General features: G+C 55.4%; 7 protein-coding genes across 7 annotated transcripts; 3 read left to right on the top strand and 4 right to left on the bottom strand.

Annotated features, from left to right (window-relative positions):
• Positions 1-443: 443 nt before the first annotated feature.
• BZA05DRAFT_474101 (uncharacterized protein) lies at positions 444-2,598 on the bottom strand (the record flags this gene model as incomplete). The annotated part of the gene is made up of 2 exons (XM_051488107.1): positions 2,044-2,598; positions 444-1,938 (listed from the first exon to the last, which is right to left on the bottom strand). Exons 1-2 carry the CDS (start codon positions 2,241-2,243, stop codon positions 444-446), a joined length of 1,695 nt encoding a protein of 564 aa, XP_051339482.1. The 5' UTR covers positions 2,244-2,598.
• Positions 2,599-4,654: 2,056 nt separating this feature from the next.
• Positions 4,655-5,852, bottom strand: BZA05DRAFT_314745 (Rox3 mediator complex subunit-domain-containing protein; the record flags this gene model as incomplete). The annotated part of the gene is made up of 3 exons (XM_051480361.1): positions 4,655-4,993; positions 5,133-5,497; positions 5,588-5,852. Coding segments are annotated over 3 exons (969 nt in total), but the record flags the coding sequence as incomplete, so codon positions are not given.
• A 4,667-nt stretch (positions 5,853-10,519) lies between these two features.
• BZA05DRAFT_373725 (restriction endonuclease type II-like protein) lies at positions 10,520-12,084 on the top strand. The gene is made up of 2 exons (XM_051481736.1): positions 10,520-11,025; positions 11,095-12,084. Exons 1-2 carry the CDS (start codon positions 10,720-10,722, stop codon positions 12,043-12,045), a joined length of 1,257 nt encoding a protein of 418 aa, XP_051339480.1. The 5' UTR covers positions 10,520-10,719; the 3' UTR covers positions 12,046-12,084.
• A 559-nt stretch (positions 12,085-12,643) lies between these two features.
• Positions 12,644-16,115, bottom strand: BZA05DRAFT_453151 (uncharacterized protein; the record flags this gene model as incomplete). The annotated part of the gene is made up of 8 exons (XM_051487488.1): positions 15,198-16,115; positions 15,134-15,149; positions 14,700-14,944; positions 14,487-14,612; positions 14,141-14,457; positions 13,519-13,871; positions 13,278-13,399; positions 12,644-13,210 (listed from the first exon to the last, which is right to left on the bottom strand). The coding sequence occupies exons 1-8, from the start codon at positions 16,026-16,028 to the stop codon at positions 12,644-12,646; spliced, it is 2,577 nt and encodes an 858-aa protein (XP_051339479.1). The 5' UTR covers positions 16,029-16,115.
• Positions 16,116-16,864: 749 nt separating this feature from the next.
• On the top strand, positions 16,865-17,938 carry BZA05DRAFT_398514 (JmjC domain protein). Its single transcript, XM_051483716.1, has one exon. The coding sequence runs from the start codon at positions 16,943-16,945 to the stop codon at positions 17,696-17,698; it is 756 nt and encodes a 251-aa protein (XP_051339478.1). The 5' UTR covers positions 16,865-16,942; the 3' UTR covers positions 17,699-17,938.
• Positions 17,939-19,539: 1,601 nt separating this feature from the next.
• Positions 19,540-21,378, top strand: BZA05DRAFT_418845 (kinase-like domain-containing protein; the record flags this gene model as incomplete). Its single annotated transcript, XM_051485547.1, has 1 exon — positions 19,540-21,378. The coding sequence occupies one exon, from the start codon at positions 19,540-19,542 to the stop codon at positions 21,376-21,378; it is 1,839 nt and encodes a 612-aa protein (XP_051339477.1).
• A 292-nt stretch (positions 21,379-21,670) lies between these two features.
• On the bottom strand, positions 21,671-24,092 carry BZA05DRAFT_430242 (S-adenosyl-L-methionine-dependent methyltransferase). The gene is made up of 13 exons (XM_051486152.1): positions 23,742-24,092; positions 23,642-23,673; positions 23,540-23,589; positions 23,416-23,468; positions 23,342-23,355; positions 23,264-23,273; positions 23,071-23,189; positions 22,944-23,000; positions 22,838-22,847; positions 22,725-22,775; positions 22,553-22,632; positions 22,074-22,493; positions 21,671-22,000 (listed from the first exon to the last, which is right to left on the bottom strand). The coding sequence occupies exons 1-13, from the start codon at positions 23,826-23,828 to the stop codon at positions 21,970-21,972; spliced, it is 1,014 nt and encodes a 337-aa protein (XP_051339476.1). The 5' UTR covers positions 23,829-24,092; the 3' UTR covers positions 21,671-21,969.
• Positions 24,093-25,720: the final 1,628 nt, after the last annotated feature.

Here is a 25,720-nt window from a genome sequence, read left to right as displayed (position 1 = left end):
CACCGACTGGTGGCTACATACGGGCTTTCGTGTCGCCGAGTTGCCCTACTCAATCGCAAGCTCATTACTAGCTACTAGGTAGAGTAAAGACGACCTCCCCCTCCCGCCTCCCTCCCTCCTCCCCTCACCCCCGAGTCCAATCCACGAGTCCAATCCACGAGTCCAATCCACGAGTCCAATCCACGAGTCCAATCCACTCACCCACTCACACAGAAATCTACCAGGAAGCCTCACTCACGATGATCCACAGACCCACAGCCCCGTTATGTAACATTTGCACGTAGAGCAGAGGTCATGTAAACTCGTCCATCTACCCACGCACCCGTCCACGCACCCGTCCACGCACCCGTCCACGCACCCGTCCACGCACCCGTCCACGCACCCGTCCACGCACCTGTCCACCCCCCCCCGTGCTCGCCCCTACCTCGCTACCCCCTACCCCGCTATTCCCCCACTACCCCCGCCCCCGACCCTGCCCCCGTCCCCGCCTCAATCTCACTCTCCCCCTCCCCCTTCTGCTTCCTCCTCCTCCTGCCATTGCCATTTGCGCCAGGCACAACACCCCCCAATCCCTCAGCAACCCACCTCGTAACCAACCCCGCGCGCTCCGTCGAGACAGGATATTCGCCATGCCCCATACCGCCCGACTCCGGCGGATTCCCCGCGGTCTCCTCGAACTCAAGGGTGCAGCGCTTCACGACCTCGCCCCAGTCCGCGCGGGCGGGGGAGCGCGCAGCCAGGAACACCGGGTATCCGTCCGCGATCCGTGTCAGCCGCGTGACCATGCCGACGTAGCGGCCCAGCTCCTTGTGAGGCGTGGCGAGTAACAGGTGGCAGATCAGCGTGCTGTAGAGCGCGTCGGTCAGCAAAGGGTGGTACGTTAGTGCTTCGGCGTCCGAGGGCGGGGGGAGCGTGAACGGCGGGGACTGGAAGAGCGCCGCGATGGCGTGGATGGGGACGTCGGTGCCGGCTTTGGAGGAGGAGGAGGTGGTGGAGGACGACGACGAGATCGACGACGAGGAAGCGTTCGAGATCGGGATCAGTGCGGTGGACGTCGGCGCCCCGGGGGTGTACTCGAAGCCCGAGAGGAAGCGCGAGTAGTCGCGTAAGGCGCGCTTTGCGTAGGTGCGCACGAGTTTCCGCGGCTCCGCCTCGGTGGTGGTGGCGAGCACCGTTTCCACGCTCTGGCACGCAACGCTCAGCCATGTCCCCGCGCGGTGGAACAGTAGCTGGCCCTCGAGCGAACTAGGCATTTCCTCATCAGCCATCCTCCCGCCGCGCTCGACGACGGGGACGACATCGTGCCGCCGCTCCCCCAGCGCCAGCGCTTTCGTCAGGTCCGCCGCGGCGCCCAAAAAGTCATCCTTAAAGACCCGCGTCACCGCGCGCGTGCGCATGGGCGCGCCCTCCGCCGGCCGCTCGGAGATGACATGGTCCAGCGGTGCCAGACTCGTGCACTTGGCCAGCATGCGACTCGGGATCTTCTCGTGGAAGAAATGCACATACTTCGCATCAGCATTCCCCGGCTCCCTAGCCAGCACCAGACTCGCCACGTCCTCCAGCGAGCTCGCGCTCTGCATCGTCGCCACGCTCGCCGCAATCTCATCGAGCTTGTACGCCTTCGCGAGTTTCTGCGTGGCGAGCTCCCGCATGCGATACTTCCGCTCCCTACTCAGCCTTGGTGCGGGGGCTCCGCCAATGCCCAGTAGCAGATGATGATCCTTGGGGGATAGGGAGCTAGCGACGCCGCTTGCGGCGCGCACGGCCAGCGTCGTCGCCTCGTCGACGTGGCGGCGGATCTTGACGAGATCGAAGAACACGGCGGGATCGATGGGCCGCGGCCGCGGCGCGGCGAAGTTGCTGTACGCGAGCGACTCGAGGACTTCCGGCGGCAGCTGCAGCCACGGCCCGTGGAACGAACTGATGTACCGCCAATGCCTGCGCGCGCACGTCGCGTCAGTATCTACGAGCCCCTCCCCCCAAAGAACAGATTGTCCCGACGGAGCTGGAGAAACAACAACAGGAACAACAGGAGGAGGCTACTTGTTGCGGCATATGATAAGCGCGCTGACCGCTTCTTTCTCTTTCTCTTTGCCGCCGCCGCCGTCCTTTGCCGCCGCCGCGGGCGTGTTCTTTTCCCCCGCCGCCGCCGCCCCAGACGCCGCAGTCTCGCTGCCGCTCCGCTCCGCCTGCGCTTCCGCCATCTTGGCCAATTTCTCCTTTCGCGACTTGGACCGAGTCATTCTCGTGTTCCTGTTCGTGTTCCTGTTCGTGGTCCTATTCGTGGTTGGTGAGTTCGGTGCGGTGGCGGTGGTGGTGGTGGTGGTGGTGGTGATGGTGGTGGGGCGGAGGGAGGGGGGAAAGCAAAGAAGAATGCAACTCAGTCAGTGCCCGAAGTGAAGTGTTGCTTTGCTTTGCCTGCGTTGCTTGCTTCGATGGATGGAAGGAAGGATGGATGGGGGGGCGATAACGAGGGGTGGTGATTGGCCCCGATGTGCCTGTTGCAGTGCTGGTACTAGTACTCGTACAGTGCTGCTGCAGTGCTTGCTGCTGCTGCCGCTAAAAACTTGAGTTTATGCATGCTAAAATACAACCCACCGTCGGCGCCCACAACCACCACCACTGCGATGCCAGCCCTAATACGACATGGCATGGCATGGCCAAAGTAGCCGACGGAAAGCGTGCGAGCGACCGACCGAGCGATTGCGGGTGCTGGGCGCCGGGAACTGGGAGCACAGACCATAGACCATAGACCATAGACACTCGGAGATACTTACCGTACTCTAGGGTAGGTACGGTAGACGATGGACGATGGGACGATGGGCATCGAAGACGAGCAGAATGTGCTTCGGAATCTGCTAGGTATATCTACTCGTACAATCCGCCAGCTTCCCGGTCCTTCATAACTTCACACATTCTCTCCATCTTCTCCGCGTCTTCTGGACCAGTACCGTACCGATCATATCATCGGTATGTAGCGCTTTCATTACCGAGTATCTAGTCCCAACCTACAATCATCCTCTCCATCCTCAGCATCCCTCAGCATCCTCTCCCATACTATCGTCACACTCCCGCCCATCCAGCACCCAAGTACAATCATACAACCAGAAAACGAAAAACAGTAGCAACACATGAGTATAATAGTAACAGACAAACAAAAACAACACCCAGCGGGTGTAAGCCAATTATCGAACCGAGCCAAAAAACACATCAAAACATAAACACTCAGAACTTGAAATCAAAATCATACAACGCCGATGATGTTGAACGAGAACGGAAAAGTGCAAAACAATGACAACAAATACCCTCCCCCCGGTTCCCGCAGCTCGCTTAAAGAAAAGAAAATGACCCTCTCTCGCTCTCTCTCTCTCTCCCTCCCCCCCCCCCCCCCCCCTCTCTCTCTCTCTCTCGACACTCGGCTCGCACAATAGGATAGGCAGGTTTGCCGGCTCGTGCCTCCCCCCTCGCCCGCTCCCCTGGTATGAATTGTCAGTCGGCCTCTTCGTTCGGCCTCTTCGGTATCCCGGACAGGATAGGACAGGACAGATCGTAACGGGCCGGAACAGTCGGTCTCTAAGAGTGGTAACGTATGTAAATCGATCGACGTCGAGTGACTAGCACCCCCAGCCAGTATCCGCAGTGTCCCCCGTGTCCCCCAACCAGTGCCCCCCGTAGCCCCCAGTGTCCCCAGTGTCCCAGTATCCCCAGTATCCCCAGTCCCAAGTGTCCCAAGTGACTATGATATACAGTAGGTAGAAGAGTATGCCTCGTAGATATCGCACAAGCCATTGCACAAGCCAAGCCGAGTATGTATAGCAGCATGCAACCAATCCAAGTGTCCAACAAAGAGCAAGCAAGCAAGGCTGACTCGGTTTAGCCGACGACGACACCTCCCCACTGCCACTGCCACTCCCACTCCCACTCCCACTCCCACCACCTAAAATGTCATGCATATGCAACCAACAATTGCAACTCCGTACCGTATCACCCCTCCACATCCACAACCACATCCCACATCCCATCCACATCCCCCTCCACATCCACAACCAAACTAAACCCAAGGGAACCCACGTTTCCCCCTCATCTATAAAAACTCCCAACCAGACCAGGCCAGATCAGACCAGACCAGACCAGCAAGAGCGAGAGAAAAAAAACCGCAAAAAACAACGAAGGTCCGGGGAATAAAAAACACAAGAAACACTGCAGCAATCAATCAATCAATCCCCACCTCCGAGAGAGACGGTATATTTCGAAATCGATTCGAATTCCCCCCCCAGAGATATGCAGCAGAAAAAACGAACGTATTAAGGTGGGCGCTTCCGTACAGACACAACAACACAACGCAACACAACCACAACAACACAACACTTCCATCCTCTCCAGCCAGCCAGCACCCCCACCCAACTCCTCCCACAACGTCTTCATCATCACAGCCCACTTTTGAGGATTTCAGCGAGGTCATCGTCCATATATCGGAACACTGTGTCGGCCGAGGTCCATACCGCCGGGGGAATCAACATCAGGATTCTGCCGTATGTTATTACTTTACTCCTAAGAAATATATTTGCCGATGAGAACAATTGCATCCCGAATGGGGTGTAATAACCGGGAAGGATTCGATCTCGGGAAAGCCGGAGGCTCATACCTTCTTCCGCTTCTTCTTCTTCTGTTTGTTTGGGTCGCCGGGCCAGTTTCCACCGCCGACGGATGCACCACTACCATTCCCACCGCCCGGACCATTGCCGGCGGTACCTCCGGATTCGTCTTCCTCTTCGTATCCCTCGTAGGATCCGTCGTGATAACTCCGTTTCTTGTTCTTGCGTTCGGGCCGAATGAGCTCACTCGGGCCCGGTCCTCCGGAAGCCGTGGAGGCATTGCCGGGAGTGGTGGAGCCATTGTGTTGTGGAGTTCCAACCGACATTTGTGGCGAGCGCGCGCTCTCAATCCGCTTGCGGGGCATCTCCTCGTCGAGCCCAAGAACTGTGGCATCGAACTGTGGAAACAACGCCGACCAGTCAGCATACATGACTGGTTGGTCGACCCGGTGCAATCCATCCATTCTCTTCTCAGGGGGAGGGGGTATTTCATTCCGGCGTCACAGCGGGAGATATATGAGGGGAAGCAAAGCTTACCCTTGGTATATCACCTTTCGTGATATTCGCCAATCCCCTCCTCACTTTCGCCATGTCGAAACCGCGGCTCATCTCCTTGCCCATCACGTGTTGCAGCCTCCATTCCTCATCGGGGTAGAACGCGAGCATCTGCAGCTTATTTTCCGCAGGATCGAGCGAAGATTGATCGTAGTATTGGCCCAACTGTGTTGGCTTCGCGACCACCTCGTTCTTGCCCGATAATGTAGCGATGTGCCCCTTGTAACTCTTCCGGAGCTTATTCTTCTTCCCCGTGGCGTCGAAGCGCGCCACTTTGTCCGCGATCGTTTGGAGGCCATACAGTTGAATGAGATTCTCGGTCGGATCGGGATACGATTTCTCATACACTGGGGGAATGTTAACCGTCGCTTTTCTTTTTGCCTTTTCCCTTTACCTTTGAATTGACATGTGAAGTGAAGGGTGTTGGGGGAACAAACTTTTCTGGCAGACAAGATGATATGGGGAGCAATCAGGGTTAGTAATCAGCTCTTGGATCTGCTGCATCGAGGGCGATGCGGCCATCATGTCGTCGGTCGAACTGCCAGCGTGCCGAAGATTCGCGGGAGGCGATCGTCGCTCGGCTTCGAACGAGCCGTATGTTCTCCGTCGCTTGTTGGGGTTGCTATCCCCGAAACCGTCGTCGATAAAAGAATCGATCTCCATGTCCTCGTGGGTCGAGTTCGCGCTGGTACTAGACGGCGTGAGGAGCGAGCTGGCAGTGGACGTGGTCTGTATTACAGGACGGCCGATGGAGGATGGCGGTGTCGATACGTTCGAAAACGACTGGCTGGTGTGGTAATGGTTGTTGTTGCTGTTGTTGTTATTGTTGAACTTGTCGGTCGTCATCGCGTTTGTCGGAGCATGGCCGGAGGACATGAAGGACGACGGGGGGGATTGAGGCGTGGGTTGATCCGGAGGAGCGGGGATCGCGTTTTTGTTCTGCGAGTAGGGAGTGAAGGTTGTCATACGCGACGACGGAGTCGGGGGAGGCGTCTGGGAGGCGGATGTAGGACCGATTTTGGCGACGGTACGGGGACGGCGGAAAGTGCGAGACTTTCCAGCGTCAAGCTTGCGGAGTGTGTTGGGGTGCGAGGAAGGCGAGCCGCAAGCAGGATAAAAGCCGACGGGGGTGGAGGAGTTCGCTTACGGGGGTGGTGGTGGTAGTGGTGGTGGATCGGGTTGAAGTTCGTGTGTTGTGTGTCGGAGGTCAAGATGAAGAGGACGTAAGGTTGAGGTCGGGGGACGGAACTCAAGCCGGGGTGGATATCGGGGAAAGCAGTAGTGGCTTGGTTGGTTGGTTGGCTTGGGGGGTTGTAGTCGTGGGTGTGCGGTAAGTGGAGGAGGTAGCGGGTGGGTATTCCGAGTTTGGGATGTACTATAACGTTGAGCCGCTGTCGTTTGTCGGTGCTGCTGCTGCTGCTTCTGCTGCAGACAATGATGATGATGCTGATGCTGATGATGTTGTCGTTGTTATTGTTGATGCAGTTCGTCAGAGGAGCGGCGCGGCGGAGTGCAGGAGAAGAAGAAGTAGTAGAAGAAGAAGAAGTCTAAGTGAGTGTAGGGAGAAAGTGTCGTCAACGAGCGAGGCGATTCCTGCGAAGCAAAGCAAGGCCAAGTGATGCCGATGGCGATGATGATGATGAAGATGAACGCACGACACGGAGACAGACGCACGACACACCACACAACACAACACAGCACACACACTCACGCTCTCACACTCACACTCACACTCACACTCACACTCACTCACACACCTCACCCGCCCTATTCTTTCTCTCTTTCTCGCTCGCCGACTTTCAAAGAGAAAACCTGGAGATGAAGCGGCTTTTCCGACCCAAGGAATAAAACGCGGTGTCGCCTCGTCGCTACGCGATCGAATCAAACACTACGATGTAGCTCTCTCGCAACCCGACGACCCTGACCGGCCGACCGACGGAGTGTATCGTGCCGAAAGAGTCTTCTATTTCCTGCTCCCGTCTGTCGTTGATACCTGATGCGATGGGTAGTTTCTGCTGGCGATCACCGCTTTCTCTCTCTCTCTCTCTCTCTTTCTCTCTTTCTCCTTGCTCGTTGAGGCTCTTTTTGCGACCGACCGACCGACCGAACCGATCGTCCCCACTTTTGTTCTGCGCGCGGCAATGTCCGTCCCTATTCCCACTTTCCCAGATTGCCGCTAATCGAGCAGTGGTAGTGGTTGGAGATATATAGATATTGCGATCGGTGGTCGTTGAAGCTCGTTAGATCTTTCTCTCCGTGTTCCTCTCTGCTTTCTCCGGGGGGGAAGAAGGGTGTGCGGTGGTGGTGGTGAGTGATGTGTCGGTTAGGTATGTAAGGGAAGCAGAGGAACAGAGTAGGGTTGGTCGTGATCCGGGGGTTGGGCGTCTTAGCGCGAACGCAAAAAGCCGGACGGGGCGTGAAGTCGACGGCCGACGGCTAAAGAGTGCGATGGATGGATGGATGGGGGATGGAGGTAACTATCGGGTGGCGCTCGTCGTTCGTTCGTCGTGCGGCGGTCGATGGACGGGAGACGGGGGGTAGCTGGTAGGTATTGTTCGTAGGCGGCTCCTGAGGGTGGTGAATGGGGAATGTGCAGGTGAAGGAGAATGGGGGATGCGAATGTGAATGTGTGTGCGTGTGGTGGGTGGAGGTGGGAGGTGGGCGGGCGTGGGCGCTGGGTTGTGTCCGGGGAGTTGGCGGTATCACCTTCTAGGGTGTGTGGTAGGGTGGTGGAGGTGGAGGTGGGCAACCACCACCTACGGAGCGTGTGGAAGAGACAGACAGACACTCCTACCTACCACACTCCTACCGCCGTCTATGGAGGCCTAGCCTGCTGTCTCTTCTCTCTCCGACCTGTGCCTGGCTGGCTGGTGTTGGTCCTGGAGAAGTTGGAGGGGAAGAGTGTGGCGGTGCTCGAACAGCGCCTCACACCTTGTCAAGAGACATCTTCCTCTTTCTTGTGCCCTCCTTCTCATTCTCATCCTCTCCCACTGCCTCTGTTGGTCCTTTCTAATATGAATCTACTCTACCGTCCTTTCCTCCTATGCTCACCCACCCGTTCACGATCCCCGCCTCGTCCCATAACCATCGTCACCCACTCTTCTTTTCTTTGCTATTCACCCTCCTTTCCTCCTCCTCCTCCAGCTCCTCCAGCCTTCGTTCTCCATCCACCTTCAAGTTGTAACCGTCAGCACCCACCACCACCACACCCACCAGCACCACCACCACCTCCACCCAAAAAAAACAAGCAATTAAATCTTCATGTACCCACAGCCACTACTACATCCACCACCACACACACAGGCAGACCGACAGACGCACACACAGGCAGATCGACAGACGCACACACACTCCAACACAGACGCAGGGTGACGAACGAAAATGCAGAGAAATGCAAAGAAATGCAGAAATTTTTTCCCCTTTCAATTGACAGCCAGACAACCAGCCAGACAACCAGACAGACAAGCAGGCAGACAGGCAGTCTAAGACAGGCTCTTCTCTTCCCCTCTTTCTCCATCACTCGTCGCACGCAAGAAAGAAAAAGTTATCGAACCACACATGCGGCCCATCCATCCCTCTATGGAGGGAGGGGCAGGAGGAGTTGGAGGGAGGGAGACATGCGACCCGACCTCGACCAATGGCGGTTGGATGAGGTTAGATACTCTGCCTGCGTAACTATAATGGTGACTTTTTTTTTCTCTCTCTCTTTCTCTTCTTCTTCGCAACGGCATGGCATGGCATGTACCCACTCTGCGGTACGTACATGCTCTGCGGTACGTACATGCTCTGCGGTACTCTGCGGTATGTATGCTGAGGAAACCACTCTACGCGTGGTACTGCTGCTGCTGCTGCTACTGCTGCATCATGCGTAGGTAGTCTGGGTACTCTACAAATGCACGGAGCGACCGAGATGGTAAGATACTAAAGGTAGAGAAAGCAGGCGGGCAAACAAACGATCCGCAGCAGAAAGAAAAGTTTTTTTCGACAGCAGAAAAGAATTTGCACTTGGAATGGCCGATACTTGCAGGTTTTTCTCGAGGTTGCAGTTCCTTCTTACTCAAGCATCGATCCAACTGCTCACTTTCCACTCAAGCAGGCCACTGCAGCCTGCAACTTGACGTTTCCCACAGGGCCACCACCTGGACCACCACCACCACTGCCACCACCACCTACGCGATGCGCGACCTCTACTCTAGCTCCAGCTCTGCATGCGGATGCTCTCTACTCTACCTACCGTATGCCAGCGGATATCTTCAGTATCTATGCAGAGCACGGTATGTACAGAGAGTAGAGTATGTAGAGTGGGGTATGTAGAGTAGACCAGTACTCTACTTCGCAAACCATCATCAGCCCATCCCGCCCCCGTCCTCCGTCTCAGCCCGAATCCCGAATCCCGGGGCTCGGTCGAGGTGGAGGTCGGCAGTACCCGGCATCCGAGATTAGTAGTGTTACTAGACCATACCGGAAACCGCACTTTCCCCAGAGTTCACGTTAGGTACCTTGAGTATGGTGTGCGCGTGTCGGAAAGTAAGTACTCTACATAGTGAAGTAAGTGCACTTGCAACGTTAACGTTGACGGGACGTTGAAGCGGGACGGTAGAAGTTGGATTTTACACAGAAGAAGGGGTTTTGGGGGGGTTTTGTTGCTTCGTGAACTCGCATACAGCCTAGAGTACTCTGGAATAGAGCAGGGTAGAGTACGGTAGGTAGAGTACCTACCTGATGCCTGACTCTGGCGAGATGCACTGCCTGTCTGCCGTGCAGAAGAAGAAGAAGAAAAAGGGCGGTTCTTGTTTGGTACATGGTTCCTCGTCATTCACGTGCTGCCCCTCATCCTGGGAACTTGGAACTTGGAACTTCAAACTTGGAAGCACTGCCAAGATGAATCGGAGTCAGGAGAGGGAAGGAGGAAAGAAGAGTGATGCATTATGATCAGGGTAGGATCGTGTCGGAGCCTTGGAAGGTGTCCTTCGAGCGTCAACACTCCAGTATTAGGTATGAATTGCTGGGAAAAAGTCGCCGGCTTGGAGCAGCCGAATCCGCAAAGTAGACAATCTACATAGAAAATATGTTTTGAAGAAAGAATTGAGTGTACACTGTGGATGGGTCCTGTGGTTACCTATTCGACCTCAATAGCACGGAAGTATGTGCCTATTGTAACTACGAGTCATAGAGTGCTTCCTCAGGTTTCGAAAAAGTGACTCCCAGTCTCCCACCTGGCACCAAGAGAAAGTGCGGAGAAGCATCCTTCAAATTCCCATCCCTGACTCCCCACTGAATCCCCAGGCCCCACTGCCGCCCCAGCTGCTCAGCTAGGTACTATTAATAGTCCGCCTCCTCCATCTCGATTCTCCAGTTCACCGTTCCACGATCCGGCGGCCTTGGCGCGTCTAACCACCGTGACCAGTAGTTATGACCAGGTACGGAACCTAGCTGCGTCACGTCTCCCAGCATAGCTCGTCCCAGCCTGCCATATCGCAGCTCCCACCGAGCTTCGCGCAACACCATACCTACTACCCAGTAGTTCACCACCACCATCGCCACCACCACCACCGCAACGCAAACAACAATGGGCTCCGACGACGAATACGGCGCCTTCCCGGACGAAGCGTTCACGGCCGCACTCGAAGCCGCCGAGCGCACGCATCGCGCCGCACCTCCACCCCCACCCCCACCACCCGCAAAAGCCGCCGCCGCCCCACCAGCACCAGCACCAGCACCTGCACCTGCACCAGCAGCAGCAGCAGCTCCACCAGCAGCAGCTCCACAGCCTGCGCAACAACCACCAGCAAAACCCGCCGCACCAGTGCAACCAGTCCCGCGCAAAGTCGGCGGCAGCGGCAAAGGCTCCGCGATAATCGTGTCACCGCGGCAGGTAGCGCTCCCCTCCCCCTCCCCCCTCGCCGCCGCCGTCGCCGCCGTACTAACCCCACCTGCTCCCCAGAAAGGCAACCCGCTGCTATCCCACATCCGCGCCTGCTCCTGGGAATACGGCCCGTCGACCCTATCCGCCGACTACCTCCTAGGCGCGTCCACGGCAGCACTATTCCTATCACTAAAGTACCACAAGCTGCACCCAGACTACATCCACACGCGTCTGTCCTCCCTCGGCGTGAACCACAGCCTCCGCATCCTCCTCGTGCTCGTCGACATCCCCACCCACGCCGACTCTCTCCGCGTCCTAACCAAGACCTGCCTCCTCTCGGGCGCGTCCCTTCTGTTATCCTGGAGCGCCTCCGAGTCCGCGCGCTACCTGGAGCTATTCAAGACGCAGGAGCACACTGCGCCGACCGCGATCCGCGAGAAGGTCGCGGCGGATTATGGCACGCGGCTGGTGGAGATGTTTACAAAGGTGCGGGGGGTTAATAAGACCGACGCGGTTACGCTGGTGTCGACGTTTGGGAGTGTGAGAAGAGCGGTTAATGCAAGACCCGAAGAGGTCATTATGATCTCTGGCTGGGGGCAGCAGAAGGTTGCCAGGCTCGAGAGGGCGGTCGGGGAGGGGTTCGTGGTCGGGAAGAGGAAGCTGCAAGGGGGGGAAAAGGCGGGGAAGAGGGTGGTGATGCCCGCCTCGGAGGCGGATGGTGTCGCGGCGAGGTTGGGGATTGCGTCGGCCGCTGCGACGGCCGTGAGGGCGCAGGTGCCCGAGGCGTGGGTCATTGAGGACGACGCGGATGCGCTGGCGGCGGTGGCGGAGTTTGAGGCTGCGGAGGAGGCGGCGAGGTCGAGGGTGAGGGTGAGTGTGAGTGTCGTCAGGGGAGCGTCGAGTCGGCCGGAGAAGGGGAAGGAGAAGGAGAAGGAGGATGTAGATGTAGATGTAGATGTGCTGGAGGAGGATGGTGTTGGCGTGGGAATCATGGAGGCGCTGGCAAAGATGAGGGAGAAGAACATTTAAACCAATTGAGCTGAATTGAGAGGTCGGTCCGCCATTCTAGTGGTAGATTTGCTAGCTAAGTAGATGTCTGATGGAGATTCATACTCCTGACAGGCAAGGTACACGTCCCTCGTGAGAAACCGTTCCATGAGGCAATGAAGCTTCTCCCATCGTAAAAAAGGGCTCAATCCATAGAGATTCATTCGCTCAAGCGTGCTATGTGCTAATTGCGTAGAAGAAATTATAAGAGAACTACTAGTAATAATGTAGTATTTCGTGCAAAAACAAGTACTTTTCTCCGCGTCCATTAACCATCTTCCGCAACCCAGCATCATGAATCATGAAGCATCAATCCCCCACAATCATCATCTCACGAATACCAGTCAAGCCACAATCATCATCTCACGAATACCAACTCAAGCCACAAACGTGCACGCACATCACATCACGCACAAAAAAACCACAGATCGCGAGCAAACAAAACAACGAAAAAAAAAAGATGATGGGTGGAAGAGTAAAAAAAAAGCGCACTGTGAAAATCCAACGGAAGCCACAACAATGACAATCCCAGTGCGCAAAAAAAAAGCCCCCCCCTCCCCAAAATTTAAGCTAACTCCTCCTAAGGTACTAGCCCATAGAACTCATCGTCCTCGGAGCCATATGCGCTCTTCTCACCTCCGCCTGCTTCCTTACCGTCTCCGTTCTTGATCTCTAGGGCCACGTACTCCTTCGCTGCCGGGACGGGCTCTGGTGTCGGCGCCACGATCTGAGTCGGCTCGAGTACTGCTCCGGGGACTTTCCACGACCTGGCAGCCTCCAGATTTGCAATGATGACCTTTGAATGCTGTTCACCGAGCAGATGGTTAGCCATCTCCGTCTCCGCCACTACGGCCTTGCAGATCTTGCACGTCCACAGCTTCTGGATCGGCTTGGGGCGTTGCATGACTTCGATGACCTTGTTGCGATGCGCAGCTCTGGACCGGTGAAATCCGCTCCCGAGATGGGCCTCCCTGTTTTGCGCATCAACCGAAACCTGGCAGATGTCGCAGCTCCACCTCTGGGGCATCGCGGGAGTGTAGTTGGACGCGGGGTAGGGAAGATTTGCCGTGTAACTGCGTGGCTGGATAAACTGGGACTGCCATTGTTCGGTAGATGGGTACCATTGGCGTTGGAAACAGGACTTTTGCTGCATTGGTTTCATCCATTCCTGCTTGGCGGGACTCCAAAGCTTCGGAGATCCATGGGGGTGATACTCCGTAGGTGATGGAGTTGTTTTTAGGTGTTCTGCACGCGTACCCGGAGTTGGTGCGGGACCACCACTCGGAGAAAACTGGGCCGGCTTCGGGGACCAGGGCTGCTGTAATAATGGGTAAGTCTGCTGTTGGTAGTAGTTCATTTGCTGGTTAGGGAACTCTAGTTGCTGGGGTGAGATTCGTGCGTGATGGAAAAGGAACGACGGCTGTGGACATGGGCCTGCTGGCGGGGCCTGCTGACCATAATGAAGACCGATAGGATAGTTTTCAGTGCGATATTGATCCTCCTGCTGTCTCAGGGGCACCTCCCGCCGGAGAAGCGTGGGAGTCGGTGGCAGCGATGGGAAACCGTGATACTCGTGCACCGATGGCTGCTGGGAGTAATACCCACCGTAGGTATGAGTCTGACTTCTAGTATGTCCATGTGACCGATTCGTTGATTTTAAATCATTCTGCCCTCCATTTGTGTCACTGTTCTGTCTAGCGACCTTCTGAGTGTGCATTATGGAAGCCAGATGGATATCCTTGTGGTCAAAGATGTACTTGCAGACATCGCAATAGAAACCTTCTCGAGAAGGCTTGTTGACATGACCACTATTCAACGGCGGTGGTACTTCGATATTCGTCGAAAGGGTGGACATTGATGTTCCTTGAGGCAGAGTATCCGGATTTCCCCGTTGACAAACAGAGTGAGCCGGGCCAAACGGGTCCCTGCTGGTTAAAGTCTCTCGTGGAAACTTGGAAAGCCTGCCAGGGTCGCTTCGCGGTGGTGGGGGTTGTTTTGGCAAGAGGCCCAGCGAGAGTTGGAGTTGGATTTGACGCCGAACAGCTTTGAAATGTTGAGCCCCATTCTCGTGGGGAACCTTGCCGCGTAGAAACATGGTGCGATTGCACGGTTCGCACCACCAGTGTTCTGGTTCAGTTGATTTACCACTGCTCGGTTGCTCATCTTTCTTCTTCGTATTCTTGGTGTCGTGTAGACGTTCGGATAGCGGTTGCCCTTCCCTCGATTCGTGGGGTCTGCCTGTCGGCCCACGGGGTTGATCTCGTGTTTGCTGGTGTCGTCCCCGTTTTCCGCGAGGCTGACCTTTCGATCCTTGAGACCCACCTCTCGATCCTTGAGACCCACCTCTCGATCCTTGAGACCCACCTCTCGATCCTTGAGACCCACCCCTCGATCCTTGAGACTGATCTCTCTTTTCCACAAACCTCCTTCTCGCTGACGTGAGTTGTTCCTGCTGTGGTCTTCTCTGGTCGGTCCTCATGGTACTCGTCATCTGGTTGAATGGCTGGCGCACATCCATAGACTGTGTGGCTTTGGGCGACATCTCGACGCTGACACGGTTTTGTCCCTGGTTTAGTTTTTACTTGGTCAGCTTTATCCACTAAACTTCTGGGGACACGTCTTTAGGTTTGCACTACCTTAGTGTCCTTCTCAACAGAAGGAATGCTCCCTTCCTGCTGCGGTTTATCTATGCCTGAGAGCTCATCGGTCTTCTTGAGTTCTGGAAGGAGGTCCTTGTGTGACGAAATCTCAGGAATCTTCTCAGAAATCTCTTTGGATTCCCGAGCCTCAAGAAGTTTCTGAATCTTCTCGATGACGTTCTTGGTAGGATCCTCGATTTTGGCAGAATGTTGGGCTGCTGGAGGTAGGTCCAAATTGGGATCTGCAGAGTCAAGAAGCTTCTCAAACGTTTTCTTTATCTTCTTAGACTTGTCGTACTTCTCAAGAACCAAAGAAAGTTCTTGTGGTTGTATATTCTGAGACAGCGTCGCGACTCCACTAGGCTCTTCAAACGCTGGAGGCTGACATTCGGACTGCGAAGGCGCCGGCTTTCTCTCGATCTCCGACTCACTCTCCTTCTTCACCTTCTGGTCATCGGGTATTCCATTCTCCGTTTTCTGCAGGTCTTCACTCACTTTCTCCATCGCTGGTCTGTTGTGTGGACTCTCGAAATTTTTCGGTTTCGCCTCTCTAGGGGGTTGCTTCTCGCTGAAGACGGGGCGTGTACTAACGAGGGGTACGGCATTGGGGGGTTGTTCAGTGGCCGGTTGCGGCTCCTCTGCTATGGAAAGCTCCCCGATGTTTGTTGACTGCCCGGGTACTGTAGGCGGTTGTTGGGGTTGCGAAGACACCTTCTGCTTCCTCTTGCTCGGCCTCTTTCTCCTATGTCTGCCAGACGGCTCGTATTCTGAAGGAGACTCATTGGAACGCAGTGGCTGAGAAAGCCAATTGCTGCTACCGGACCGCTCTCTTTCTGCCTGCAGTTCCCCAGGCATCGTGAGGTCGGTAGTCGTCCCGGTCTTGTCCTCCTGTGCATGCATTGTATTCGCTCCGCTGAGTTTGAACCTCTTACCCTTGTCGTTCCTCCTCCTGCCGGTCGACGGTGCAGCCACCTGGGCGTCCTCTCGTCCCTGCTGCTGTCGTTTCCTAGCCTCTTCCAGCCTTCTCTGAGTTGCTTCTATCCTTCTGTCGTTCTCTGCTACCCTGCTCAAATGCGCGTTGCTGGCAAGATGTGCTTCCTGCTGATTCGGGTTGAAGTGGTAGTTGCACACATTACACTTCCATCGAGGATGCTTGGCAGAGTTAGAGCAACGAGTGATTTCAGGTCGGCGCCCGTCGGTATGCGCACTTGAACCCGTCGGAGCTACAGCGGGTGGGGCAGAACCGATAGAGGTAGGATCGCTGGCGTTTGCTTGATGGACCCCTTCGTTCTTGTCGGGGGCACGGGAAGGAGAGGTAGATGACATGATGAGATTGTATAAGGGGTGAAAAGTGAAAGGAGATAGTGAGGTAGGAAGCGAAGATGTGAAGAGAGTGAGTGTGGTGTTGTGGTGGTTGTGGGTGTGATTGAAGATGTGTTGCGAGGTGAAGGTGGAGTAGGACGAGGTAGCTAATGAACGGGGGTCGACGAGAAGCGAGTGATACGAGTGGCGCTTGCCCTGTCTCTCGTCTTACCGTGTGCTGCCTTTGTTTTTTGGTCTGATGCGTCATCCCGCTGCCAGCGGCCAAATTCATGCACGTGATGTATTCTCACTCGCAGTTCCACATGGTCGGCTGCTCAAGTACGATTTTTTATACACTGATGGAAATGGTGTATGTTGCCATGATCTAAATACACCGCAAGCAATTGATGAAGAAAGAAAGCAACCATAACGGTGAGGATGATCTTTTTTGTGCTGGCGGAGTAAAACGTGTTGGCCGTGGGCTTACGAAAGAGAAGAATGGTGACAAGCAATCATAGCAACTTAAAAATGAACCAAGAGCTAGAAGAGACTGTTTGATGCTAGACCTTTGATACAGTCATAATTGTGCGCATGATCGTGACAGGTGAATATCCCGTTTGCAAAACATTTACTGTAAAAGGACGATTATTGGAGTTATGGTGTTGATGTCCACTCGAATTTACCAACGGTTCTGCGCGATCCGGCCAGCTTCACCCTGCAGATATGTAACGAATCCTATTGCCCTGATTGACTCCATGCGCATGCGTAATCCGAATTGAACGTCATGATAAAGTTTGGAACAAGCCGATTTCCAGCAGCCCTGTCATCTTAGTCGTTTTGCCAGGGGCTGCGGCGCGCGCAGATCATCTTCACCCCACATCTCGGACTTCGGACATTCCCCACCCCCACCCCCACCCTCGCAACAGCCCTCACAGACCATGCAATCGCTCCCGATCCTCCGCGACGCCCTGCGAGCCCATTTCGCGTCGCACACACCGTGCCAATTCCCGCGCGGAGCCTTCGCGGCGCTCATCCCGGCCAACAAAACCTGGTTCTCCGCCACGGGCGCCCTCAATCTCGACTTCTTCCAACGCACGCTGTCGGAGCGGGATCTCGCGACCCGCATCACCGTCGAGTCGAGCACATCCACGACGTTCGAGCGCGTCTCCGTCCCGTTCGAGCTCCTGCTGCACTACCTCTCCTTGCCAGAACTGCCACCGGGCCTGCCAGAACTCTACCTCGCGCAGACACCGCTGCTGGAGCTGATCCCCGCGCTGAAGGAGTCGATACCTACCCCCGCTATCGTCGAGGAAACGGGAAGAGGCGATGTATACGCTACGAACTTGTGGCTGGGCCGCTGCGAGAGCATAAACACCCCGCTACACAAGGACCCGAATCCAAACCTGTTTGTGCAGATAGCAGGGAGAAAGCGTGTCAGGATGTTTTCGCCGGCGGTGGGGAAGAAGTTGATTGGCAGCGATGTGGCAAGGTTTAGGACTGAGGAGGATATGATGCTAGGAGAGGCCCGGAAGAGACTTGAGGAGGTCGTGTGGGGTGCTCATGATGGCCAGGATGAGGCGTATGAAGTTGAGGTCGGCCCGGGTGATGGCTGCTTCATCCCGACGGGATGGTGGCACGCGGTGAAGGGTGTGGGCAGTGGCGTGGGTGCGAGCGTTAACTGGTGGTTTCGGTAGTGCCGTCGTAGTGATATCGATACACCAACACCAAGCGGCTGATACTCGTTGTCGTGATTAGACCTCCGGAAGTCTGCAGAAGACTCACAATCCTGAAGGCCCTGTATGACGTATCTGTGGGGACGGCAATAGCCTCTCCGACGAACCGTACGATTAGTCTATGACGCTGGATCTGAGTACCTATATCCTACTTCAGAGTATCACCCCTCGGATCGAATAAGCATGTATACCTATTCAGGGCGTTTCCAGCCCAACGAGAAGCAAAAAAACAACCGTATGTATCATAAATATGGCTGGACGGTTGGACGGCACTCCATGTCGCCTGCGATTACGGGGTGAATGATAGGATAACGAGATTACTATTGGAGCACAGCGCAGGGGTAAAGGCAACCAATCAAGAGGGCTGGACGCCACTTCATACCGCCTGCCATTTTGAATTGGATGAGAAGGTACTGAGACCTCTACCGTACTGAGAACCCCGCTCTCTGCCCACAATCTCCGCTTTTTGACCTGCCACCCCCCTTCTTCCGTTGTCCCCGTGCAGCGGAACCCGCACTGGTGACTGGCCTTCTTACGCGAGCTCTCCTCTTCTAGTGCGGCGGTGGCCCATCGGCAGTATGTAGCACCCCTGGAATGGATCACCGTCGGGATCGCGACGGGATCCTCACCGCCTTCGGCTTCCCCCCCGGGTGACCGGCGGGAAGTAAAACCCCGCTTCTTCCGGTTTCGCTTGGTATCCCATCCCACTCGGGACATGTGTAGAGTACACAGCGCCTGGAGCTGTACGCTTGTTTCCCTGCAGATCATAACACGCATGATCGATTAGGTGATGACCGAGTGACACACAAGACCGAGTCGGGTGATCGAGTCGGAATTTTGCTTGTCTGGCTCTTCTTGGATCGAATACTGTGTTCTAGTGGCCGTATAGAATCACCTTTCAGATGTATATGTGGATGCATATGGCCTTGACCGCTGGACTCCTGATGCCATCACACCTGTTGCTTCCATCTGGCAATCACAGGTTGTAGATGCTCGGCTGCGGCTCGCATAAATATTGGGCTGCGCCGCTGCAGATGCTGGATCGACTGTGCTCCTACGGATATCCGGCTGTTACCTACTCTACTATAGTTACCACTGGCTGTCGATCGACGTCTGCGTGGGTGGGCGCCAAGTGCGAGGGGGAAAACAAGGCATGCGTAACACAGGTCGAAATCGTGCAGAGTTCGCGTAGGTACACTTTTTTCCTTATACTTCGGGTATCTACACATAAAGGGTCCACAGGGCCATAGATATCTGATCGGTAGGAATATTTAAGCACTTAGGAGTTGGTTATGTACTTACCTTCGGCATTTCCTATATGTACTAGGTATGTAGTCTGCAGAATACCAGTAAAATCGTGACCACTGTGACCTCAGCCTTCGGGACCGGATCGTCAGAAGCTCAGACGCTAATTTTAACTCCATGTGCGCTAACTAGTTCTTTCCCTGCGCAACTGGCCAGGTGGGAGCTGAGGAGTGGCAGCACGTGGGGGCTACCGCCGTAATCGAACACTTCCTCTCCACCACACCGTCCGGCCTTCCTTACTCATCTACAAATCGTTCGAACTGTTCAAAGCAGCGCCAAAGGACCTGAAGGGCCTCCATGGGGAAGTCTGTCGACTGTAACACTTCCTCAAGGAGACGGCTGCTTTGCTCACTAGAAACAACAAGCGCTTTCGATAATCTACCACCAGCTCCACCACCGCCACCACCGCCGCCGCAGTTCGTTCCATCGTCACTAGCGAAACCGTACGGCGTTGCATGCTCCTTCGGACTAAAACTGACAGAACACCAGTCGTTGCCATGGCAGCGCCAGTGGAGCGTTCCCACTGCGCCACTACGCAGTCCGATAGTTCACTCTTTGGACCCAACACAGAGAGCTCGGACGGAAACGTCTTCTCGGAGAATGGAAACGTCTGTGAGACCTTTAGGGAGCAAATCCGTGGTGTGCAGAGATATATCAAGAACTCGCCCACGGGGGTCATGAGAAGCGTGTATCCCAAGCAAGACGTCTGCCGAGTCTTGACCTATAATGCCGTTCGGTCACTCCTGCACTGTGCATGCCACCGCTGCCGCGGCATTCTTTCTCCCGCCGCCACGGAGCAAGACATCGCCACGATCTTCAGCGAATACCGGCTGATCCTCGCCATCCTCCTGGAAATGGACCGTCTCTACCTTATCCATAGCTTTGTCGAGAATAAGTACACCGACGAGAGGGCACTGGCTCGGCCGCTCGAGAAGAGTGAACTGGAGCGCATCGTCGATCAGATTTATACCAAACTGCAGATCCGCGATAAGTACTTTGCGAGGAATTTCCACCACCGGAAGCAGTACGAGTTCCTTCTGCCGAATATCTCGACATTGGCGGGAACGGACGTGGATGGCATCGAATCCGTCAACATCAACCAAGCTCTACCGATTCACCTGACCAGCCAACTCGGCCGGGGCGGATACGGCGCGGTCTACCGCGCCTCGCTTTTCGAGGGCTACCACGACCTCTCGACCACGGACGGCCATGTCGCCGTCAAGATCATCAGCATTCCCTCTGGCGGCGGCAGCGGGGCGGAGCTCGGATCCTGCGGCAGCAGCGGCGACTGCTGCAGCGGCGGGCCGGAATGGGACGACCAAGACTACGGCGCGGAGACGCGGCTCAACCGGCGGTTCCAGCACGCGAACATTGTGCCGATGCTCGCATCGCTCTGCTACGGCCCCGAGCTCGTGTCCTTCTACCCGATTGCGCGGATGTCCCTGCACGCGCTCATGGGAGAGCCGGCGCCCACGTTCCCACACGACACCACCGCACGGATAGTGGGGCAGGTGGCAGATCTCTTCTCCGCGCTGGATCGCATACATACCGGAGACAAGCACGGCGTCGGGTACCACCTCGATATCAAGCCGGCCAACATCCTGGTGCGCAACGATCACAGCTTCGCACTGACCGATCTCGGGATGGGGCACTTCAAGGCGTGCTGGGCGCCAGCACAACCACAATCACAGGACCGCTCCCTCTCCACGATCCGCATGCGCCCGTTCAGCGAGTACGCCGGGCCCGAGATGGCCGGGAAGTGGATCCATCGGTCATTCGACATCTGGCCAATGGGCTGCGTATTCCTCGAGCTGCTCGTGTGGCACGCCGAGGGCAGCGCGGGCGTCGCCGAGTTTCGCCGCGCGAGGGAGGAGAAAAAGGCCTGCCGCATTGTTGCGTACTTCCACGAGGACGGCGAGGTGAAGAATGTGGTTCGGGAGAAGGTGGTGGAGCTCGAGGAGCGAATGCATGATGATCATGTGTTCCGAGGCGCGCTCGGAGTCGTTAAGCGCTTGCTTAATCCCGATGAGGCGCAGCGCCCTACTGCCCGCGAAGCGGAGGGGTTGATCCGTACTCTCCTCCGGGACCACAAGGACAGTGGCCGTGATGTTCGGACGGTCCCCTCCAAACAACACGGCAAGAGCCTCCTGCGGGATTACCGCAACGAGGAGTTGGTCCAGCGCCGCAAGCTCCCGGTCCGCGGCTACGCCACCTACATCTTATCCACGATCTGGCTGTCGCTGAAGCCGCCGGGGGCCGGGTTCAGAGTTGGCCTGGGCGTCGGTGTCAGCGTCGGTGTTGCGGCGACAGCGATGATCAGAAAGTCGTGGAAGTGATCCGCTCGCTGCTTCGTTGGTGCCCGCAGGCTGCGGTTTATAAAGGGCCAACCTTCCGCCGGCCTTATTACAGACCTGAGACCAATCGACTAGAAGCCGGCAGACAGAAGAGATGGGGAAGCGAGGGATATGGTGCTGCTGCTCTGCTCTTGGTCTCGAGCTTGGATATCTACAGGGGCCGGCGTTGGTGTTGACGTAGAATTCTCTAATGAAATGAAATGGAAGCGTGAATTTTGTGTGTACATATGGAAATCGACTAGAAATCACCCGGGCTGAGGTCTGGGAATGAACACTTTCCCGACAGTTTTCTAGATCCGGGGGTGGGGGTGGGTGGGATGCGGAGAAGAAATCGGAAGCACGTGGAATCGGCATACAAAACGGCGACTAGAGGTGGTCTTGGAAGGTCTCAAGTATTTGTGTCTGCTATGTACCAGAGTGGCGGAGTCTTAGCCGGAGAAAAATTCAGAAGATTTTGAAATTTGTGGCCGGTCCGTCGCTGAGGTATGATTTATATAGCTGATATACATTCTAAATCCAAACAACTCATCCTCTCCTTCTTTATACGCCAACTCCCGTATGTGCTATATCCGTCTATTCCGGCTTCCTCGCTGTCACCACATAACTAAAGTGGCGTCCATCAGTTTTCCGACGTTCAAGGGAGCGGGGAGAGATGGGGAGAGAGAAGAGATACTTACTGCAGATGATAAGCATGCACGCGTTTATCCCAGACATCCTTCCTCGCGGCCTCACAGAGCTCCTTGACTTCATCGGGCTTGAAGTTATGGTACCTCGTAAACAGGGCCATGCCGAACGCCTCGAAGGCGACGTTCGACAGTCCCAGCAGGGACCAATAACCCAGCTCCTTCAGTTTCTCGTCCTGCGCCCACGGAGCCCACGGCAACTTCTTGACAGCGATCTTGACGTCGACGAAGCCGGCGCCCTGCAGGAGCCGGCCCATCCGGGGCGCAATATCCGAGAACCCGGCAGTCAGCGCGGCTTCGGAGATGAGGCTCATGTAACGGTACAGCGCAAGCCCGGGCCGGTACGTGCCGTCGTCCGAGTACAGCGTGTAGTCGTGTTCGGCGAGCTCCACATAGCCGCCGGGTTTGGTGTGGCTTTTGCAGGTCCGGTCAGACGGGTGTTCGCGGAATCGATGAGCAAGGGGTAGACTCACCGGAATAGCTGTGATGCATATAGATCCCAGTCTTTTATCGATTGTGCTAAATGCCGGCTGTGGATGAAGTCGAAGTGGTCCTATTACTGATGTATGGTATCAGTACCCGTCCAGAAATGGGTTTTGTGCGTAGATTGTGCTGCCGTGTCGTGCAATGGATCGGATAACTGACTGGTGGGTACGTCCATTCGCTTTCGGCGTCATCTATCTCGAACATGCAGTTCTAAACAATCATCATCAGCAATCGCGATTGCAATATTCGATGCTTCGGACCGGAAGTCATACTTCTGGCACCCTATTCGAAAATCGTCAATCGTTTCTGCTTTTTGCCAATCATGGCCACCTAGTTGTCTTTCTACAGCCCAAATGTCGCGGAGTCCGGATCACATACCACTCAGGCTGAATTGGGGACAGGTCTGTTCCGATAACCGTTGCTTCCGTGTAGGCACTATGTTGCAGCCAGTCAGTCGGTGGTGCCGTTCCTCATACGATATCATCATCGACCGAGGAAAACTGACTCTGCCATCTCGATAGCCCAGATACCCGTGCCGGTACCGACATCCAGGATGCGTTTCGGACTCTCGATGGGCGCCAGACAGAGCTTGCCATCGAGGAGGACCAGGTACAGGTGGTGGATCTATGTGGTATGGATGTAGCGCTGGTGAGCATAGGCCACTCGAACTCCAAAAACAGAACGCACTGAAGACAAACAGCGTCAAGTCTACCCGCCACACAACGTTTCGTTAGCAGTTTTGGTCTCGCAGTATGTACTCGAGCCGGCGTACATACCGGTCCTTCTCTGCCTTCGATACATGTCAGCGGACGAACAGACAATTCGTAACCAGGCCTCCTATGATACATACTTCATCGTTGGGCAAGACATAGGCTCCATCTTTGTAGCGATGGTATGTTCGGCCTATGGATTTTCATTTTCCCGCCCATCAACCTCGGCACTTGGTGACCCTGCTCGTATCGAATCATGCTCACCGTTTTCGCAGCGAAACTCGAAAACCGAAGACGTGACCGAGAAGGTCTCGCTGCTTGCGTGTAAGCCGATGACTAGTAGACGTCTTGGATCGCATTACATACTTCATGTCATAGTCGTTCGAATCCGTGTCGTACTGCGGAACCATCAACACGACATCTGCCGATAAACACACCCACGGAAAGGGTCGCACGGAGTACATACAAGGGCAGGGTCTGCGGCTATGGGCGTAAGATGGGCTTCAGGATGGCTTTCGAGCGAACTCTCCGAGCTCTTGGGGTCGTCCGACATGATTCCGACAGCGTGGGATTGGGATTCCGGAAGATACGTGTACAGTTCGAGGAGGGAGGGAGGGAGAGAAGAATGATCAGCTCGCAGGGTGTAGGCCAGTATTTAATTATTGCACTCCGAGATACTCTGTTGTTCCCTCGGTTCCCAGAGCAGGGATCGGCGCAGTAGAGGCTTCAGGGAATTCTGGGCTTCAAACGGAAGGGAAGGGATGGGAATGGAAGGGATGGGTATGGGTATCATGTAAGTAAGCAGTATATACTCTATCATATGGCAATAGTGATCGTCTTGCAAGGTCTAGTAGGCGTCTATGATATTACCGGGGCCTGCCTATCATGTGTGCCCGCTTCTCACACTCGCTCCTCGCTACCGGAGCCGATGCCTTGGGGGCGGAAGAGAATGGGGCATCGATCGTATGTAGGTATCGGATCTCACATACAGCGAATAGCGAAGACTTCAGCCGGTAGACTTGAACTACTTCTTACCTACTACGACCACACCCCCCGCCCCCGCAGACCGGAAGGCCAGGCCCTTGTCCCGGCAGAGCGGTTCCTCACAAGCCCATAGTTACAGTCTCCGCGGCGAGTGGAGCATGGAAGAGGACGAGAAGCTTCGAAGAGGGGGTGCGGCGTGATTTGCGTACCATAGATCGATCTACTGTAGTTACCCCGGAATCTAGTTTACGCCGCTCTCCACACTCCACACTCGACGCCCCAAGCCCGTGGCGCTCCCTGTACTCAACTTGGTGCATAACATTCGCAAAAGCCGCTGCTGGGACGTCGCCAGCCGCAGGCAAGCGAGTGAGACCGAGACGCGGACCGGCGACCGAACCGTGCAGCACGCCCGACGATGCCGGGCTCATGTGCCAACGATCTTCGGCGCGGCGCAGACTACCGGTAAACTAGCATCTGCCTAACCACGCACATGCATCTTGTTGCCGCACATGATGGGCACGTTCTCCGGCCAGAAACCGAGGTCAAAGCCTTCAACGATACTCAACATATCGAGATGAATACGGCACGATGTCTCAGCCGCCGATGAGGGTACGTGCTGTCCTCTAGTTACTCTAAATGCCTACCGGTACTCGGTTACTTGCATGCAGGCTGTCGGCGATACAGGCGCTGATCTGGAAGGACAGCCCGAGCCTCGCGTGTGAACCCGGAATTCAGCCTCGCTCACAAAGCCGGCCGACGGCGGGCCTAAGTGAGTACTTTTTACCTACAGTAGCAAAAAAAACTGGGGAGAATTGATACCGTAGCAGCAATTAACACGCCATTTATTTTCATGTTGATATATGATCAATACTAGTGACCACTGGGTTACCGTGTTTACAAGTCTGCTGGATCAATACGGTGTCGATTTTATGTACCAGCCTTTTTGGTACCGTACATACTGACCTAAGCACTTGCACCTATTTGCTCGAGTACTGCCGTAGGTATCATACCACTCCTCCTTGTATGCACTCTCAGGTGCAAGATCATGCACAACCATCCGACAGTTCCGATTTTGCGGATGCGTGAGACATTACCCAGCAGTTATATAGAATACCAGCATTCCACTATGTAGAGCATGTGCATGTCAATCTAGCTGATACATATAAGACACAGCTTTCGTGTCAGCCGTGACAGACCCAGAGAGTCAGAGACGTCTAACGGCGACATACCGCATCTGTATGTACAACCAATATCACCCACCGCGTGCACAGTTGTTTTTTCCGTCATCGTGGTTTCGGGTTCGCATTTCGCACTTCGCAGTTCTCACTTCGGCAGTACCAGCCTAGTTGGGCGTGCAGATTCCAGGAGTGGGCATTCCCGCCGGCTCCGCTGCAAGGATCGGTATCTACATAGAGTGCTATATCACATGCCGGGTATAAGATTATCATAAGTCGATCATCG

Source organism: Tricharina praecox (genome assembly GCF_024521635.1).
Source record: "Tricharina praecox strain CBS 144465 chromosome Unknown BZA05scaffold_12, whole genome shotgun sequence".
Lineage (NCBI taxonomy): Eukaryota > Fungi > Ascomycota > Pezizomycetes > Pezizales > Pyronemataceae > Tricharina > Tricharina praecox.
This window is presented reverse-complemented; position numbering and strand designations above follow the sequence as displayed.

Coding starts and splice junctions, on each gene's coding strand:
- BZA05DRAFT_398514 (XM_051483716.1), top strand. CDS start 16,943: ATGCAATCGCTCCCGATCCTCCGCGACGCCCTGCGAGCCCATTTCGCG.
- BZA05DRAFT_430242 (XM_051486152.1), bottom strand. CDS start 23,828: ATGTCGGACGACCCCAAGAGCTCGGAGAGTTCGCTCGAAAGCCATCCT. Junction 23,590..23,641: donor TCGAACGACTATGACATGAA/GTATGTAATGCG, acceptor ACACGCAAGCAG/CGAGACCTTCTCGGTCACGT. Junction 22,633..22,724: donor GCGAATGGACGTACCCACCA/GTCAGTTATCCG, acceptor CATCAGTAATAG/GACCACTTCGACTTCATCCA.
- BZA05DRAFT_373725 (XM_051481736.1), top strand. CDS start 10,720: ATGGGCTCCGACGACGAATACGGCGCCTTCCCGGACGAAGCGTTCACG. Junction 11,026..11,094: donor TAATCGTGTCACCGCGGCAG/GTAGCGCTCCCC, acceptor CCTGCTCCCCAG/AAAGGCAACCCGCTGCTATC.